This window comes from Corvus moneduloides, chromosome Z (genome assembly GCF_009650955.1).
Source record: "Corvus moneduloides isolate bCorMon1 chromosome Z, bCorMon1.pri, whole genome shotgun sequence".
NCBI lineage: Eukaryota > Metazoa > Chordata > Aves > Passeriformes > Corvidae > Corvus > Corvus moneduloides.
The window spans coordinates 945,204-960,641 of NC_045511.1; the positions used below are offsets into that span (position 1 = coordinate 945,204).

Consider the following 15,438-nt stretch of genomic DNA (forward strand, 5'->3'; position numbering starts at 1 on the left):
GGCTGGCGCATTTCAGAATGAATTTCCATCTAAATCAGTAGCATTTGTCTAGAGCTGTAAAAACAAAGAACTTGACAGGTTTGGGGATTCCACACTCTCATCCACACATCCCTCCCGCTGGATTTTCTGGCAGTTTTGGGCCCCTCTGGGGGAGGACACCCAGCACTGGCACGGGGCCGTGCGGGGAAGAGGGATGGGCAAAGAGAGGGATGGGCAGCAGGACAGGGGCTCCCAAGAGAAGGGTACCGTGAGGGAGAGGGAGCGAGCAGCCGATGCAGACAGGGACAGGCAAAAGGACAGCGAGAGGGACAAAGAAATACAGTCAGACTGCAGCACAAAGGAAAAAGGAGAGCAAGAAAGAAGGAAAGAGAAAGATGCGGGCGGCGAGGGAGACACAGAGAGACAGAACAGGGAGAGGGATTGAGCAGAATTTATTAAACCAAGGCCAGTATGGATTTCTTAAAAGAACACCAGGACGTCCCTATCACGGGAACTCTGCTGTCTGCTTCAACTTCACAGCTGTCGGGGAACATTTCTCCCCCCTCTCCTCTCTGCGGTGTTTATTAAATCAAGATTGAGTATTTCTTTCTTAAAAGAAAACCAAGAGAGAGCGAAGCAGTGAAAGGGAATGGCATGGGGAGCACACAGGACAGGAAAGCAACACAAAAGACACACTGGACAGAGAGAAGAAAAGAGGTGGGAAGTTGGATGGAAGGGTGAAAGAAAATCAGGAACAAACGCCAGGACTTTAATTAGAGAGGGTGGCTGACGAACCTGCCAGTAAAGCAGCGGCTCGAACAGAAGCTGCTGCTGTCACGGCTGGGCCCGGCACTCACTAATTAACATCTGTCTCCGGGCAGGGCCACGAAGCCCCTGCTGAAACAGGACGGGAAAGCCGAGGGGATGATGCGCACCGGGTTCGGCGCCGCTCAGCCCCAATCCCAGCCCGTGGCGCCAGTGAACGCACCCCGATCTCCGAACCTTCTCCCAGGGAAATTCCACCTTCGCCCCTTCTCCTCCCCTGCCGGGGTCTCCGTGGGCCCGGAACAAACACCACGAGAGGTTTCTCTGTTGCAGCTTCTTTGGAAATCCTACACTGGCTTTGAGCAAGAGGAGTAGGAGACAACCAGGAAACTTTAGTGCCAACCAACATCGAAGCCCTCGCTCCGGAGAAGAACGAACAGCTCGTTTTTACGCGGCCAAATTCCTTCAATTTTCAGCATCGTCTGTTTGCCGGCACTGTGAGAACTGCTGGGCACAGCACCACGAGTGAAATGGCCAAATATTCTCCCCACTCAGCCACAATCTAGAAAGAACCAAAGGGAGAAGAAGGAAGACCAATTAATTCTGACATAAGGAGTCTTGACTATCCCGACACACTGCCAGGTGAAAAACCATCCCTGCCCCTCTAACAAATCCCTCTGATACTGGCTCCATTCAGGATCAATTATTTAAATGCTGTATTAAGGAGCGTAAGGACACAACGCTTGGAATTCTCAACAACGGCTCAGCTCTCGGCTACTCCAAGCACTTTCCCACCCGGGGAGCTGAGCTGTCCCAGATTTAAACGCCACGTTTGATCCAAATCCGACAGAAATCTGACCTTGTTTGGCTACTGAGCTTTCCCAAAGGCTGCGCAGTCAAGCCTGGAAATCCTCACTGAAGCTTTGCCATGTCACATCGGGATTTACCCTTGGGAAAACCCCACTCTGAGCACTTGGGTTTCAAGAGGTTGCACCCGATGTTACAGACACAGAATTCCTGTGGGGTTTGGCATTTCCTGCACCTCCAAACACGTGAAAAGAATGAAGTGCCGAGTCCCAAGGCTCCATTATTGCCATTCTCCTCACATCCCTCTCCTCAGCTGCACGTGGCTTTGTGCCTCCTCTGAAGGGCTGGAAAGGAATTTGGGAACCCCCCCCTCAGCTCCTTCGGTTTTCAGCCTTTTCTCTGAGGCGGCCCAAAAGGCAAACAGGAAAAAAAAACCCCCAGAAGTGCACAAAATCCCAGCCCCTTCCCAAGATGCAGCTCCTCACACCAAACCTTGGGAGAATCCCTGGTGCTTCCAACACCGCTGCAATCCCACCTGGAGCTGAGCTTACAGGGTGCTCTGCCTAATCCACATGCAAGCCTGGATAGCCCAAAGCCTGCAAGAAAAGAAGAGGCAAAGTGAAGGGGAGAGAGGAAAAAACGGAGTTTTGGGTTTTCCCCGTGTTTGCAACAGGATTGAAGGGCAGGATGGAGAGGTTTTGTGGAAAAGAAGTACCAAAGGCTGCTTCATTGCCAGCAATTAATTAGCGCTGCTCAGGTTGAATCCAAGAGGACAAATGCACCAGGATCAAACAGGAGCGGCCGACAGGATGGGTTATGACACAGATCTGTGAAGCTGGAGCCTTCTTTCTTCTCCCGGGCTCTCCCAGAAATTCTCCATGGCCGGACGTGCTCCCGCTCTCCCCGCTGGGGAGGATGGACTTGGATAGCCCGGCTGACTGGTGAGCCTGAAACAAGAAAGTGATGCAGTGATCCAAGTGTTTTTCCAAGGAAATGACATATTCTCTGGACCTGGGATAACCCATATCCCATGGCCTTCTCCAGGAAGGGTCCCAGCTGGATATGGTCTCCCAGAAAGGATTCCATAGGGGCTCACCTTTTGCCTGGAGCTCGGCTGAAGTCCTCAGCAATGCCAGGGAATGTGGCCATTGGAGGCTTTGGGCAGATTTGGCTCATTTGCCTTTTTAGGCTTTGCTTCCTTCTCTCAGCCTTCCCACTGGATTGTGGCCTCCGAGGAATACGTAAAATCCCATTGGATTCCTGCTCTTTTGGACATTTTTTGGTACCGTTCCTGTACAAAACGAGGCCCCCTGTTCGATGCTTTTCCCCACCGTTCCCCGGCAGTTTTATCTGCCACTGCATTCCCTGCGTTGCTTGGGCTCTTCCCAGGTCTCTGAGCTCCTTCACAAGGCAGGAGATCGATTTGGCCCAGGAACTAAACCCTCCCGAGGAATTGTCTGATGCCATCTCCACATTTGACAGCTGATCCTTGTGCTCAAAGGATCCCTCTTTCTTCCCTCCAGCCAATTCCAAGGCTCGCTGCCCCCAGCTGGGATCAGTCCCCAGTCTGATCCCTGCACTCTTCCCTGCCGGGATCCTGCTCAGGAATCCATGGGCTACGAATGTAAGAATTAATTCTTCCCACTCCTGCCCACTTCTAATTCCAAAGGATTTGGTGTCTGCCTTACCCGGCTGGAGCCTGCTTCCAACTCTGTTCTTGCTGCTTCTGCTGCTTTCCATTGCCCAGGAATTCCACCGACGGAGCGACAGCGTTTTCCACCTCCTCCAGGATTCCCTCTGTTGCCTTTGGCTGCTGGAAGGATATCAAAACCAGAGCCTCACTATCAGGAATTACATCCCCGGATTTGTTCCTTTCCAAATGTCACCTCTTCCCAACAAAGCCCTGGGCATCCAAGGCATACAGGAATCGATGTGCTGACCACTGCTTACTCCTCTGGAATGTCAGAGCTTGGGAAAATGGGCAGCTGGAGCTTTTCCTGGTGCTGCCCATGAAGTGTATTTTACCTCAGAGCCCCTGCCCGTGCCTTTGCCTGTATCCACCAAAAATCCACCCGTTCATTCCCCAGCTGCTGCCTCCCTCTTTTCCTTTATCCCACAGAATTTTAACAGGTGAATATTCCCCTCTGCAAGAGCACCTTTCATTCCAAACCTCAGAACAAACGAATCATTCCCTTGGACCTTCCTTATTAGAATCCCACGGAGAGCAGTGGATGGAAAATGATCCTCTCCTGGCCCCTGCTGCATTCCTGGAGCAGGGATCCGTTCCCTCTTTCCCCCCGGCCGCGGTGCCCACCCTGCCCTGCCCCCTTTTCGGGCTTTCTTCCACAGCTTTTGTTTCCACCTCTTGCATCCTTTCCCTCACTCCAGGAGCTCCCAGCAGCTCCACAGCCTTTCCTCTCCCATCCTGATCCTTTCTCCAAGAACAGAGCTCCGCATTTCAATTCCCTTCTCTTTTCTCCGACAATTCCCACCAGCCCAGACCTAAAGCTGACACAGGGAACACTCAGTGCCCACAAATGCAAATCCAGACCCGGCCATGCCTAAACCAGCAACTCTGAACACACAATCCCCGACCATCTGCGTTAATTCAGAGCTATTTAGGACACACCAAACACTTCAGCATTCCCAAGAAACATCCTGTTGCCTTCAGCTCCCAGGGGTTTTTGCTTTGAACTCACACGGATTCGGGGATCAAGGGATTTCCCTGAAAAAACCTGTGTGGTGCACGCTGGAATCCCCGATCCCGTGAATCCAGGGAGTGTTAAAAGCTTAAGTCCAACCTGGCCCACCATCAATTTTTGCCAAATATCCCCCAAATCATCAGGTTAACAGAACCCTGTTCTGGTGCGGCGCTTTTAGTATTGGAAAGCCAGGAATTACTTTATTCCCAGCGTGGGGCTCTGGATATGGGCTTGGGGAGAACAAGACCTTACCAACTTACAGAGCCAGGGGATGGCGTTTGGGAACAATCCTGGGCTGCCTGGCAGCAATTCATTGTCCCTCTTGTGGCCCACGAACACCTTCAGCAGCTCCTCCAGGAGCCCGGGCCAGCGGCTCTGCCTCTCTGGGAGCGGGAGACATTCCCCTGCCCACTGCAGGTACCTGCAAACCATTCCAGAGTCAGCTCCGAGCCAGGGACGGGGCAACAGCGGGGCAGGGATGGGGCAGGGATGGGGCAGGGATGGGGCAGGGACGGGGCAGGGACGGAGCGGGGACGGGGCAGGGATGGGGCAGGGACGGGGCAGGGATGGGGCAGGGACGGGGCAGGGATGGGGCAGGGATGGGGCAGGGATGGAATGGGGCAGGGATGGGGCACCCCGAGCCAGGGCCGGGCTCAGCCGTCCCACGGCTCCCGGGGCTCGGGCCCTCGGAAATGCCGGATCGGAGCCCCGTGATCCCGGCAGGGAAGAGGCCGGCTCGGGCCGGGATCAGCGAGGGTGGGAAGCGCCCGGGGCGGGCGGAGGCTCTGCCACCCCCAGGGCATCCGCACAGCTCCGGGGGACGGGGCACCCCCGATGCCGCTCCTCATCCCGTTCTCCCGCTCCCCATCCCGTTCTCCCGCTCCCCATCCCGTTCCCCGTTCCCCATCCCGTTCCCCATCCCGTTCCCCGTTCCCCATCCCGTTCCCCGTTCCCCATCCCGTTCCCCATCCCGTTCCCCGTTCCCCATCCCGTTCCCCGTTCCCCATCCCGTTCCCCATCCCGTTCCCCGTTCCCCATCCCGTTCCCCGTTCCCCATCCCGTTCCCCATCCCGTTCCCCGTTCCCCAGCCCGTTCCCCGTTCCCCATCCCGCTCCCCATCCCGTTCCCCGTTCCCCATCCCGTTCCCCATCCCGTTCCCCGTTCCCCATCCCGTTCCCCAGCCCGTTCCCCGTTCCCCATCCCGTTCCCCGTTCCCCATCCCGTTCCCCATCCCGCTCTCCCGCTCCTCGCTCACCGCCCGGGCCCGTCCATGCCCGCCCGCCCCAACCGCTCCCGCCGATTCCAACTGCCCACGCGCCGCCCCGAGCCGCCTGCCCATTGGCCAGCCCCGCGCCCGCCCCGCCTCCCCATTGGCCAGCCCCGCGCCCGCCCCGCCTCCCCATTGGCCAGCTCCGCGCCCGCCCCGCCTCCCCATTGGCCAGCCCCGCGCCCGCCCCGCCCCCATTGGCCAGCCCCGCGCCCGCCCCGCCTCCCCATTGGCCAGCCCCGCGCCCGCCCCGCCTCCCCATTGGCCAGCCCCGCGCCCGCCCCGCCCCCCAATTGGCCAGCCTCGTGCCCGCCCCGCCTCCCCATTGGCCAGCCTCGTGCCCGCCCCGTCTCCCCATTGGCCAGCCCCGTTCCCGCCCCGCCTCCCCATTGGCCAGCCTTGTGCCCGCCCCGCCTTCCCATTGGCCAGCCCCGCGCCCGCCCCGCCTCCCCATTGGCCGGCAGCCCCGTCAATCACGCGGCAAACCCCGCCCGCAGGCGCTGTTGCCATGGCGGCCGCTGGAATGCGGCCCGGGCGCATCCCCAAGGGAAAAGGAGGCACAAAATGAGGAATTGGGAAGTCAAAGGCGAAGGCTGCGCAGCGCCCGCGGCGCCCCGAGAGCGAGGAGCAGCCCCCGCTCCTCTCCCCGTCTTCGTTTCGCACCCCCGAGCCCTGCACGTTATCAGGGAGCAGCCCCAGCCCTCTCCCATCATTAACTCAGAGACATTCCGCGGTTTTTCCGAACTGCTGAATTTATTGTGCTGAAGAGCCGCTTCGTTCAGCACACACCGGCCCATAGAGCTGCATAGAAAAGTGCTGCGATACAATTCCCGTTACAAGAGGAGTTATTCCAGAACATACTGCCCGGGCGCCGTCCCTCTCCGGGCACAGCCGGATACTCCGGCTGCCCCCCGCATTCCAGACCTTTCTACGGCACTTTCCATGAGATAAAGCTCCTTCCCAGGACACAGCTGCTTGTTCCCACCGTGGAACCCGGGCCCCACGCGTGGGAGCAGCCAGGGAACACCTGGAGAGCCGGGAATCGGCTCCATCCCCTGATCCCCCCTCAAGCCGCGCTCTCGGAACTCGGGCTCCTGGCACCAGCCGAGGCGGGGGACAAGTTTAGGATCTCTTCAGAGGAAGGGCCTTCGTCCTCCAGGGGTATCTGTGCCTCGAACATGCGCTGCAGCAGAGCATCCACTGTCCTGGATCCTGGCGGGACAAAAGAATTCCCTGTAAGCACCAGCTCTGCTCCTCTGGCTACCTTCAAGGTGCCTGTTTTAAAACAGGCAAGAAAATCCCCCAAATCACATTCCCTGCTGCTCCACCCCACCTGCTTGAAGTACTGTGAGCCCTTCTCGAGGATAAGGCCATTATCTGGCATTTTAAACCCTTCTGTTCCCACACAATGGATACCTGCAGTACAGCAAGAAAGCCAGGAGGAGGAGGAAAATCGTCATCGAGCCAGAGCAGAGGAGGATACAGTCACCCCGTGATCCAAGGCAGCAGGAATGCAAAGCCCACAGAGGAGGGAGAGAGGAAAACAGGTGTCCTGGCACAGCAGGACCTCGGCCAGCAGGGCAGTGTCTCCAGAGGGAGCTTAATGAAGACAAGGGACACACAAGGGCCACGGTGGGACAGGAGAAGCTGCTACAGAAGTACAAACAAACAGCAAACATCAAACGTCCACAGTTGTGCCCAAGTCTCCAGGTGGGTTTTGGCTGCTTTCAGAGCCCCGAGGGAGCAGCAGGACTCGGGAGCTTCTCCCAAGGAAGAGCTGGGACCCTTGGGCCTGGACACCCTGGAGGGTCACACTTAGGTTTGGAGGCAATTTTGAACAGCAGCCCTTTGCTCTGTGCCTTCGTTCCACCTTCCCCCTCCAGCTCGTGCTCCGTGCTCTCCGTGCTGTCAAGGAGCTGCTCATCCCGGAGCTCATCCCTGCACAGGAAGGGCCAGGAATGACCTGGGAAGGGGGCACAGCCTACCCTGGGAGCCCAGCAGCGACGGCTTCCCGGTGGGGCAGGACAAGCACCAGCCATGGGGTTATTTTCCAGCACCTCTGCTGTCCTCTGGGCTGGAAGAGCCACGGGAGGCAGCAAAGCCAACACCAGGGGCCTTCTACTGGCACTTAAAGCAGCAGAGGAGCCAGGACTTCGGGACAGGGAAGAGGAATCGCCACTTTTAAGGAAGATCAGCCAGAACTTTGTGACGAGGAAGGGGAATCTCAGCTCACACCTCGACACAGAGGGTGCTTTTCCCTCCTCACTGGTGCCAAATTGGCCACATGGGTTCATTCGGGGCCTTAGTCTTGAACTCCCATTCCCAGCTCCTGGATTTTCTGCTCCATGGCAGTTTCCACTTCACTCTTCTCCAGGGAATATTCCACAAAGCAAGCTTCCAAGATGAACGACACAAAGATACGGAAAGAAACAATGAGCAGAATGAAGGCAGCACTTCCTCCCTGGCATTGCCCGTCTCAGTATTCCCAGGCTCATTTCCCAGTGCTCCATCCCCTCCAGGCCAGAGCAGCACCCAGTGGGGACAAGAATGCAGCAGATCCCTCTAAACACATCCCACCTGCCCCCCATGGGTGACCCCGGGCCCACCAGCAGTGCCCTGGCAGGGGCAGATCCCCTTTTCCATGCAAAGAGGATGAAACCATCCCAAAAAACCTACTTGACAACGATTACCACCATCACAATGTGGAAGGCGATGAAGTAAAGCTTGGCAGGCTGAGCTGTCACGTTGGCAAATCCATTGGCAAAGAGTGGAGCGGGAGTTAAGGGAAAAGAGGGAAGGAGGAGCTGAGGGAGGGACCGGGAACCCAACAAAGCCCTCTGCGGGCCCATCTCTGCCCCCTGTCCATGTGCAGTGCCCGGGGAAGAGCAGAGTCTGGGAAGAGGGTGGGTCAGAGAACCACCCAGTCTCCCACAAGGACCATCAAGCCCAGTTCCCAAGGTTCCAGCTGGGAATGTGCACTACAAAGGATATCGTGCCACTGGTTGAGCACAGTGAGCTCCATGAGGACAATGAAGGATGAGGCCGAGTCGTTGTTCTTGCAGTACTTCCCACGGGCAAAAAGGGAATCCTTGAGAGCTGGATTCCCACATTCCAGGGCGTGAGGAGTGTTCGAGCTGGCAGGGAAGTACTGGATTTTCCCATGGAATAACTCCATGCCAATGACAGCAAACACACAAGACACAACCTGGGAAGAGAAACCCCATCACCTGCTTCTCCAGCGAGCTGCAAGCCCCAGGGCAAGCTTGGCATCCCAGCAGGTTTTCCAATTTCCACAGGCACAGCAAGGGGCTGGAGGGCAGCACAGAGTCCAAGAGCCCCAAGCCACCCAACAGCAATCACCAGGCAGGACTAATTAGCCAAGAACCACAAAGACATGGAAAGGAAACACTCCCAAATCATAACAGAGGCCAATTCTAGGGAATCATTTGAGAACCGGGTTTCTCATTCAGCCTCTTGCCCAAACCATGATTTGATCCCTTATGATGAAAAGCCCAGGCTGCCAGAACACCCCATGGATCCAAGGAGGATGTCCTGACATTTCAGACACCCTTCTGTGAAACTGGAGTGCTTTGAACCGAGACGCCCGGATTTCTTACCAGAGTGAGCCCACCAAAAGTCAGCGTGGTCGGGACGATGTTCATCGGGGTGTTCACGATGAGCCGGAACCTCCAGAGAGCCCACGCTGGTTATTGGCACACCCTGGCCACCACATGCTCCCCACATCCCCAAAAGAAGCCTCCAGAGAGGCTGCAGCCACTGGGCTCATCCCAGGCAGGCTGGGACAAGGCCCTGGGATGCTTTTTGGAGCAGCCATGGTCAGTGCTGGACACTCAGGGCGCTGCCTCTGGCACAGACCAACCCCTCCCCAAAACCCATCTCCCACCCCACTCTCTTCCTCACGTCTGAATGCTGTCAACAATCCGGATCAGCCTGAGGACTCTCAGGATGAACACAATGTCCAGGATCTGCTGGCTGTTGTACTTCACGGCTGAGAAATGAACCAAGATATTCTTATTATGAAAATAAAGCCGGGAAGTGTTAAGATAAAGCTCTTTATTTGTTACCGTTCTGTCCTTGTTAAACACTGTAAGAGGGAGCTAAAAAAAACAGGAAAAAAAGAAAAAAAGAGGAAGACTGGGTTAGTTCTTAGAAACCCTCCAGAAATTCCTTGTCTGGTCTCAAAGCCTCCCAAGCCTGAGGTGCTGCAGGAGGCTGGGGAGGACACCAAGATTCCCAAGGCACGCAGGCTGCTCAAGCTGCACTTCCTGGACTTGAGGGTGGCATTGAGAATCGTTGCAGTCAGGGCGCAAAGATGATGAGAGCATCAAACCTGGCCCGAGGGAAGGCACTGCTGGGAGATTTCGGGGGACAGGAGCGGGGTTTAAACCAGGAGTGACCCCTGCTCCTCACATCAGAGCCAGGCAGCCCTGGGCCAGCTCAGCCTACGGGCACATGGGCGAGTTTTGTCACATCATCCTCTGATTCATCTTAAACACACCCTGGCACAGGAGTTGGGACCCTTTCCATCCCTGAGGAGCCGAGCACAGCACTCGCCACACTCCACACACATTTCCAGCCCACTCACCAGTTCCAAAACTGGGTTTTGCCAAAGAACTCCCTGGGGTCAGAAGTGTAGACCTTCGGGAGGATCTCCAGGACACACACAGCAAGGAACAGCCACTCTGCGTAGGAAATGCAGGGGCTTTCCTCATCCAGGGCAACGAAGATGGCATTTATCAGGATGATGGCATCCTAAGTCCAAACAAAAGCCCTGCAAGAACAAAGAGGTGAGCTTGTCACTCCCAAGAAGGTCAAAGGCACCCAGCTATTTCCAAAACATTTTGCCTCCTCTCTCCAAAATTCTTTCCCCATCAGTTCTCCCCAAACCTGAGAGTTTGGGGGAGTCATTGCAGAGTTTAGTTTTGCTCTTCAAGTCCAACACAGAATTTGGTTAACAGGTCCGGGGAAGTGATTTTCCCCCATCTACTCAGTACTGGTAAGGCCCCATTTGGAGTCAACTGGGCTCCCCAGTACAAGAGAGACCTGAACACATTAGAAACAGTGGAAGGACAGAACAGTCTGACTCAGGCCACTTCGGGAGAGCCAGGGTTGTCCGGCCTGACAGGGAGAAGGGTCAGGAGCAGCTCCTGTGCATAAATACCTGATGGGAAGGTGCGGGGAAGATGGAGCCAGGCTCTTCTCGGTGGTATCCACTGGAAGCACAAGAGGCAAGGGGCACAAGTTGAAATACAGGAACTCCCATTTAAACAAAAAAGTTGTTTGGTTGGGTTTTTTTAATTGGGGGTGATCAAGCACTGGAATGGGTTGTAGAGAGGTTCTGGAGCCTTCATCCTTGAGGATACTCTGGACCCACCCAGCAGAAGCCCTGAGTACCCTACTTTGGCTTGGAGCAGGGGGGTTCCACTAGCCCATCCCTAGATGGTCCTTGTAAGCTCAGCAAGTCTGGGATTCTGGGAAGGCTCGGAGGTGAAACTCTAGAGAACTCCCTAAGTCCCAGCGCTGACGAGGCAGCAGGACACAGCTCTGCAGCACAGACTGCTGAGGTAGGAGCAGCTCTGAGTGCAGCACTGAGGTCCTTCATGGCAGGACACAAAGCACAGACTACCGCCAGCAAAACCCAGCTCAGCCAGCGGGCCTGGCCGAGGTGCGGCCTCGCCCACAGCCAGGGCTGCTCCTCCACACCACCAAAGGCAGGCCAGGAGCAGCGGCAGAGCCCCTGAGGGCGGCCTGGCCACAGCCTGTCCTCCCCAGCAGCACGCCCAGGTAGCCCCGGGCCCTGTCCGAGCTCACCTGTGCCTCAGGACGCTGCGCAGGAGCCGGCGGGAGCAGATCCACACAGGGCCGGCACCCAGCGCGCCAGAGGGAGCCTGCGGATCTTCAGTGTCACCACCTGCATGCTGAGCAGCTCTGCCAGCTGCACGAAGGACTTCTTGTCTGCAGCAGAGTGGCACGGGCCAGCCCGATCCCGTGGCAAAGAAACAGTGCCTGCGAAATGCAAATCTGAGCCCGCAGGAGGGGCAGCAAAGCCCAGCCCAGAGCGGTATCCACCACAACAGGCTGAGCTTGGAATTCAAGCAGCTTCTCTGCCTCATTCCTGGGGAATCGTCTCGAGCCATGGGCCACCAACCACCACAGAACAATTCCAAACGAGGAGACTGACCCAGCTCTCCCGATATTCCTGCTCCGGAGGACTGGGGGGGGAGCCACATTGCTGGGAGGCATCTGATAACAAGGGAGGCTTTCCACATCCTCTGCTGAGGACAGGAGGCCCCACACACCATGGAGAGCATGGCCTGATGTCAGATGGCCCTGAAGGCCACACAGTGCGTGGGACATGGGCTACAGCACAGGCAGCAGGAACAGCCTTTCAGCACTCCGGGAATCTGGAGGGAAACAGGACGAGAACGGCCCCAAGGTGCCCAAGGAATGACTGGACGTGGCACTCAGTGCTCCGATCCTGCCGATAAGGTGGGGATCAGTCACAAGTTGGGCTCAGTCATGGAGGTCACTTCCCACCTCAATGATTCTGTGATTCTGAGTCTCTCTGGGGCCATTACAGATCAAAAATCCCAATGCCAAACCCCTCCTAGCCCCTGGCTCCTCCCCAGTCCCCACTGCTCACCTACAAACCCTTTCTGCTCGTCATCTGAGATGCGGAGCAGCAGCTCCCGGTGGGAACTGCTGGTGTCAGGAGCCACCAGCTTGACCAGCTGCTTCCACCGGGCTTCCCGAACCACAAACTGCTCTCCCTCCTCTTCCTTCAGGAGGCTGAAGGCCTCGATCATCCTGCGGCGCTTCATGGAGGCGAGTTTACGGATCTCATTCTAGAGAGAGCCTCGGGACTCAGGCAGCTCCAGGCACCCTTCCCCCTTTGTTTAACAAATGAACTCATTTGCACGGTGCAGAGATGCAAGAAGAGACCCAGGGGAATGACGCTGGACACAGCACAGCACAGTTAGTGCGGGGGGGTGAGAAATGGTGTTTAACAGGCAGCTGTGGGCTCTCCGCACAGAGCTCTGGAAGGAGCAACAGATTTCTGGATGCTGGGACAATGCTGAAAAAGCGGAAGGAAAGACAAAGGGTAGTGCCAGACAGGAAGGAGGTGACAAAGATCACGGGATCTGCACGGCCACAGAAGCAAAGAGGATGTGTCCACACACGCTTCCCATCCACAAATGAATCCTGCTGAGAGCAGGGGTGGAGATCCTCTTCTGCACATGACTGCAAGCAGGAGAAGAGCCAGCTTCCTCAGAAAGATCCAACCCCCCCACCGGAGCAGCCGGGAATTGCCAGCTCTCCCCCTTTGATCGCAAGTCCCAAACTGCCCCTACCCAGTTTGGGTAGAACAAAAATTCTGATTCACTCAGACCTCCCATTTCCAGTTCCTTTGCTCGAAGAGCACACGCAAAGATGCTGAGCAAAACCAGTTCCCTGCATGGAGGCAGCGACGCTGAGCTAGGACTAAACCTCCAAGATAATGCAGAACGTGCTGCTTATCTGCTGGAAACACCACAGAGCACACAATTCAATGCCAACAGCACAACTGCCAAGAACCCCCCAATACGAAAGGTGGGTCTGTGCTTGTTGTTTGCAGAGCACCAAAGGCAAGAAGCTGTTCTCCCCTTCTCAAAGCTTTCCAAGGGAAAGCCAGAGGCTCCTTACAGAGAACAGCAGGAATCCACTGGTCACAAGCCCCTCCACGCATTACCTTCAGATGGTTTTTGGAGTTGGTGTAGACCACGGCCAGGAAGAGAGACATGAAGGTGTAAGGGTTGATGATGACAAAGGCCAGGAAGAACAGGGCGTACCAGGAGCTGAAGTCAAATGCTGGCATCCTGGAGAAGGGCAGAGGCATTGCTGCTTGCCACGCTGACAAACAGGGAAAGGGAATCCACGAGCAAACAGACTCCCAGATGGATTTCCAAGTGCTCTTTTAGACAGCCAGATCAAACTTACCAGCTAATACCCAAGCTAAAAACTGCATTAAGTCAGCTGGAAAGCACTTTTCTTCTGCTGGGTTTTCACCATGGTTTGTCAGGCCCTGACTGAAGGGGTGCAAAAGACAGCACAGAGATGAAATCTCTGCCAGAGTGGCCAAATTTAAGAGCAGACATGAGGTGATGGCTCAGCCATATGATGGTTTTTGGCCTCAGACCCTTGCTGCACTCAGATCTGCTTTTCCACTTGCTCTAGGAGGATAAGCAGCATTTTATTTCTCTCTTCAAATTCCCAGGGTCCCTGTATCATCCCAGTCATACCCAAGGTATTGCCAGCACACAGATGACCAAGCCATTCCTCCCTGTCTTACTCTTGACAGCACAAACCAAACTGGGAACCCGGAACAGATGGGGGTGAAAAGCCCAACACTCACAGAATTTTAACTGTGCTGTGCAAATTAGAGGCTGCACAGAGAGCCCTGAGAACACGAAGAGAGAAGGATCTGATCATCCACACGTGACATCCATACAGGACACCCGGGCTGTTTGCTGCCGTCACCAGCACACAGAGGTCAAACACAACCTCCAGGTAGTTTCTGAAGGAGGGCAAGCCTTCTGCTGTCTGGAGATTCCCAGGAGGAAGAGGAGAGCCTGGAGTTAAGCACGAGGATCCCGTGCCCCACCACAGGAGCTGCACCTATCAGCAGTGCTTGTGCTCCCTAGGAATTGCTTGGAGTGCACCCAGAGCATCCCAGGAGCAAAGAAGGATCCATCCCTCTCTCCAAAGAGCTTCAAGGCCATGCGGGAGAACACGAGGAGGCCGAACATGAAGAGCAGGAAGACGCAGGTGATCTCGGGCAGCGAGTTGCAGATGCTGTGGAAGGCCCTCGGGATCTGCCAGGGACAGGGGGAGTGTCCAGTGGCAACAGGGCACCCCTTTTTCCCCTCACACTCCCATCTGCATCAAACCCCAAAGCTGGGCTGCCTTTCCTCCTCGTTCTCCAGGAGGAATCCTAGAAGGAAAGGCCCCAGCTACACGTCACAGTGAACTCAAGAGCCAAGGGCCAGAGAGCCCCAGGGCACTGCTGAGATGTTCTTGCTGCAGGGAACCAGGCAGGGACAAAAATCCCTCACTCCAGGCCACAAATGACGTGCCCTGAGCCCAAACGTTGAACTGCTCCCTCCCCAAGGCCTCCACACCACAGTTTATTCATTTGTAAGACAGGATGACACCAGTCTTGGGCAGCAGGACAAAGATCTCCCCATGATGAGAGGAATCAGAGTCCCAGTCTGGACTGTACATTTGAGAACAGCGTGACACTTGTTCACCCAGGAGACTTCCAGAAATCAGTCACCTGGAGCCTGACTCAGGCAGTTTGCAGTCACGTACCATTGTCCTATTCCTAAAAATCTCCTTCCAACTCATCTCCAACCTTTGCCTTCTCAGGTATTCAGTGCTCAGTGCTTCAGCAAAACATCTTTTGCTCTATATCAGAACTTGCTTCCATTTCTACCTCATCCCCCGTTTCTACATTCAGAGATCTTTCTGCCGAGCCCACATACCTGTGACACTTTCTCACCAGACTTTCATCCTCTCCAACAGGGATACTCAGCAAAGAAAGGTGCAGAATGCTCTCTTGAACAGAAAGGTTCAGTTACGCTACAAGCTGTGGCTGGCAGCTGTGGGGCTGGCTCTGGATACCCACTCCCTGAAATGCTTTGGGGACTTTTCCTATGCAATAAACAGCTTTCAAGAGAGCTGCCTCAAGTCCAGACATCCTTCCCGAACCCTTTTCCTGTAGTTTGGGTTCCCCTTTTTGAACACCCACCATGAAACTGCTCCCTATGAATGAGGGGAATGAGTGTTAAAGAATATGTCAACACAATTGTAAGGACCCTTGAAGCTTTGCGGTTCAAAGGGATAATCCCTCAAACCACT

General features: G+C 55.8%; 2 protein-coding genes across 3 annotated transcripts; both read right to left on the minus strand.

The window, feature by feature from the left end:
• Nucleotides 1-2,276: 2,276 nt before the first annotated feature.
• On the minus strand, nt 2,277-5,587 carry LOC116438002. 2 transcript variants are annotated; one of them, XM_032096481.1, is made up of 5 exons: nt 5,509-5,583; nt 4,506-4,674; nt 3,240-3,364; nt 2,648-2,842; nt 2,277-2,498 (listed from the first exon to the last, which is right to left on the minus strand). In XM_032096481.1, exons 1-5 carry the CDS (start codon nt 5,523-5,525, stop codon nt 2,366-2,368), a joined length of 639 nt encoding a protein of 212 aa, XP_031952372.1. In that variant the 5' UTR covers nt 5,526-5,583; the 3' UTR covers nt 2,277-2,365. The 2 variants fall into 2 exon arrangements, with proteins under 2 accessions (XP_031952372.1, XP_031952373.1); XM_032096482.1 differs by lacking the exon at nt 2,648-2,842 and having other exon boundaries at nt 5,509-5,587.
• A 1,440-nt stretch (nt 5,588-7,027) lies between these two features.
• Nucleotides 7,028-13,417, minus strand: LOC116437704 (two pore calcium channel protein 1-like). The gene is given in 13 exon segments (XM_032095735.1): nt 7,028-7,458; nt 7,827-7,914; nt 8,214-8,287; nt 8,512-8,725; nt 9,138-9,207; nt 9,442-9,529; nt 9,799-9,849; nt 9,852-9,871; nt 10,127-10,312; nt 11,353-11,386; nt 11,389-11,496; nt 12,185-12,386; nt 13,271-13,417. Coding segments are annotated over 13 exon segments (1,542 nt in total). The 3' UTR covers nt 7,028-7,198.
• Between the last annotated feature and the right edge of the window lie 2,021 nt (nt 13,418-15,438).

Coding starts and splice junctions, on each gene's coding strand:
- LOC116438002 (XM_032096481.1), bottom strand. Junction 3,365..4,505: donor TCCCCTGGCTCTGTAAGTTG/GTAAGGTCTTGT, acceptor ATATCCTTCCAG/CAGCCAAAGGCAACAGAGGG. Junction 2,843..3,239: donor TGGAAGCAGGCTCCAGCCGG/GTAAGGCAGACA, acceptor CGTTTTGTACAG/GAACGGTACCAAAAAATGTC.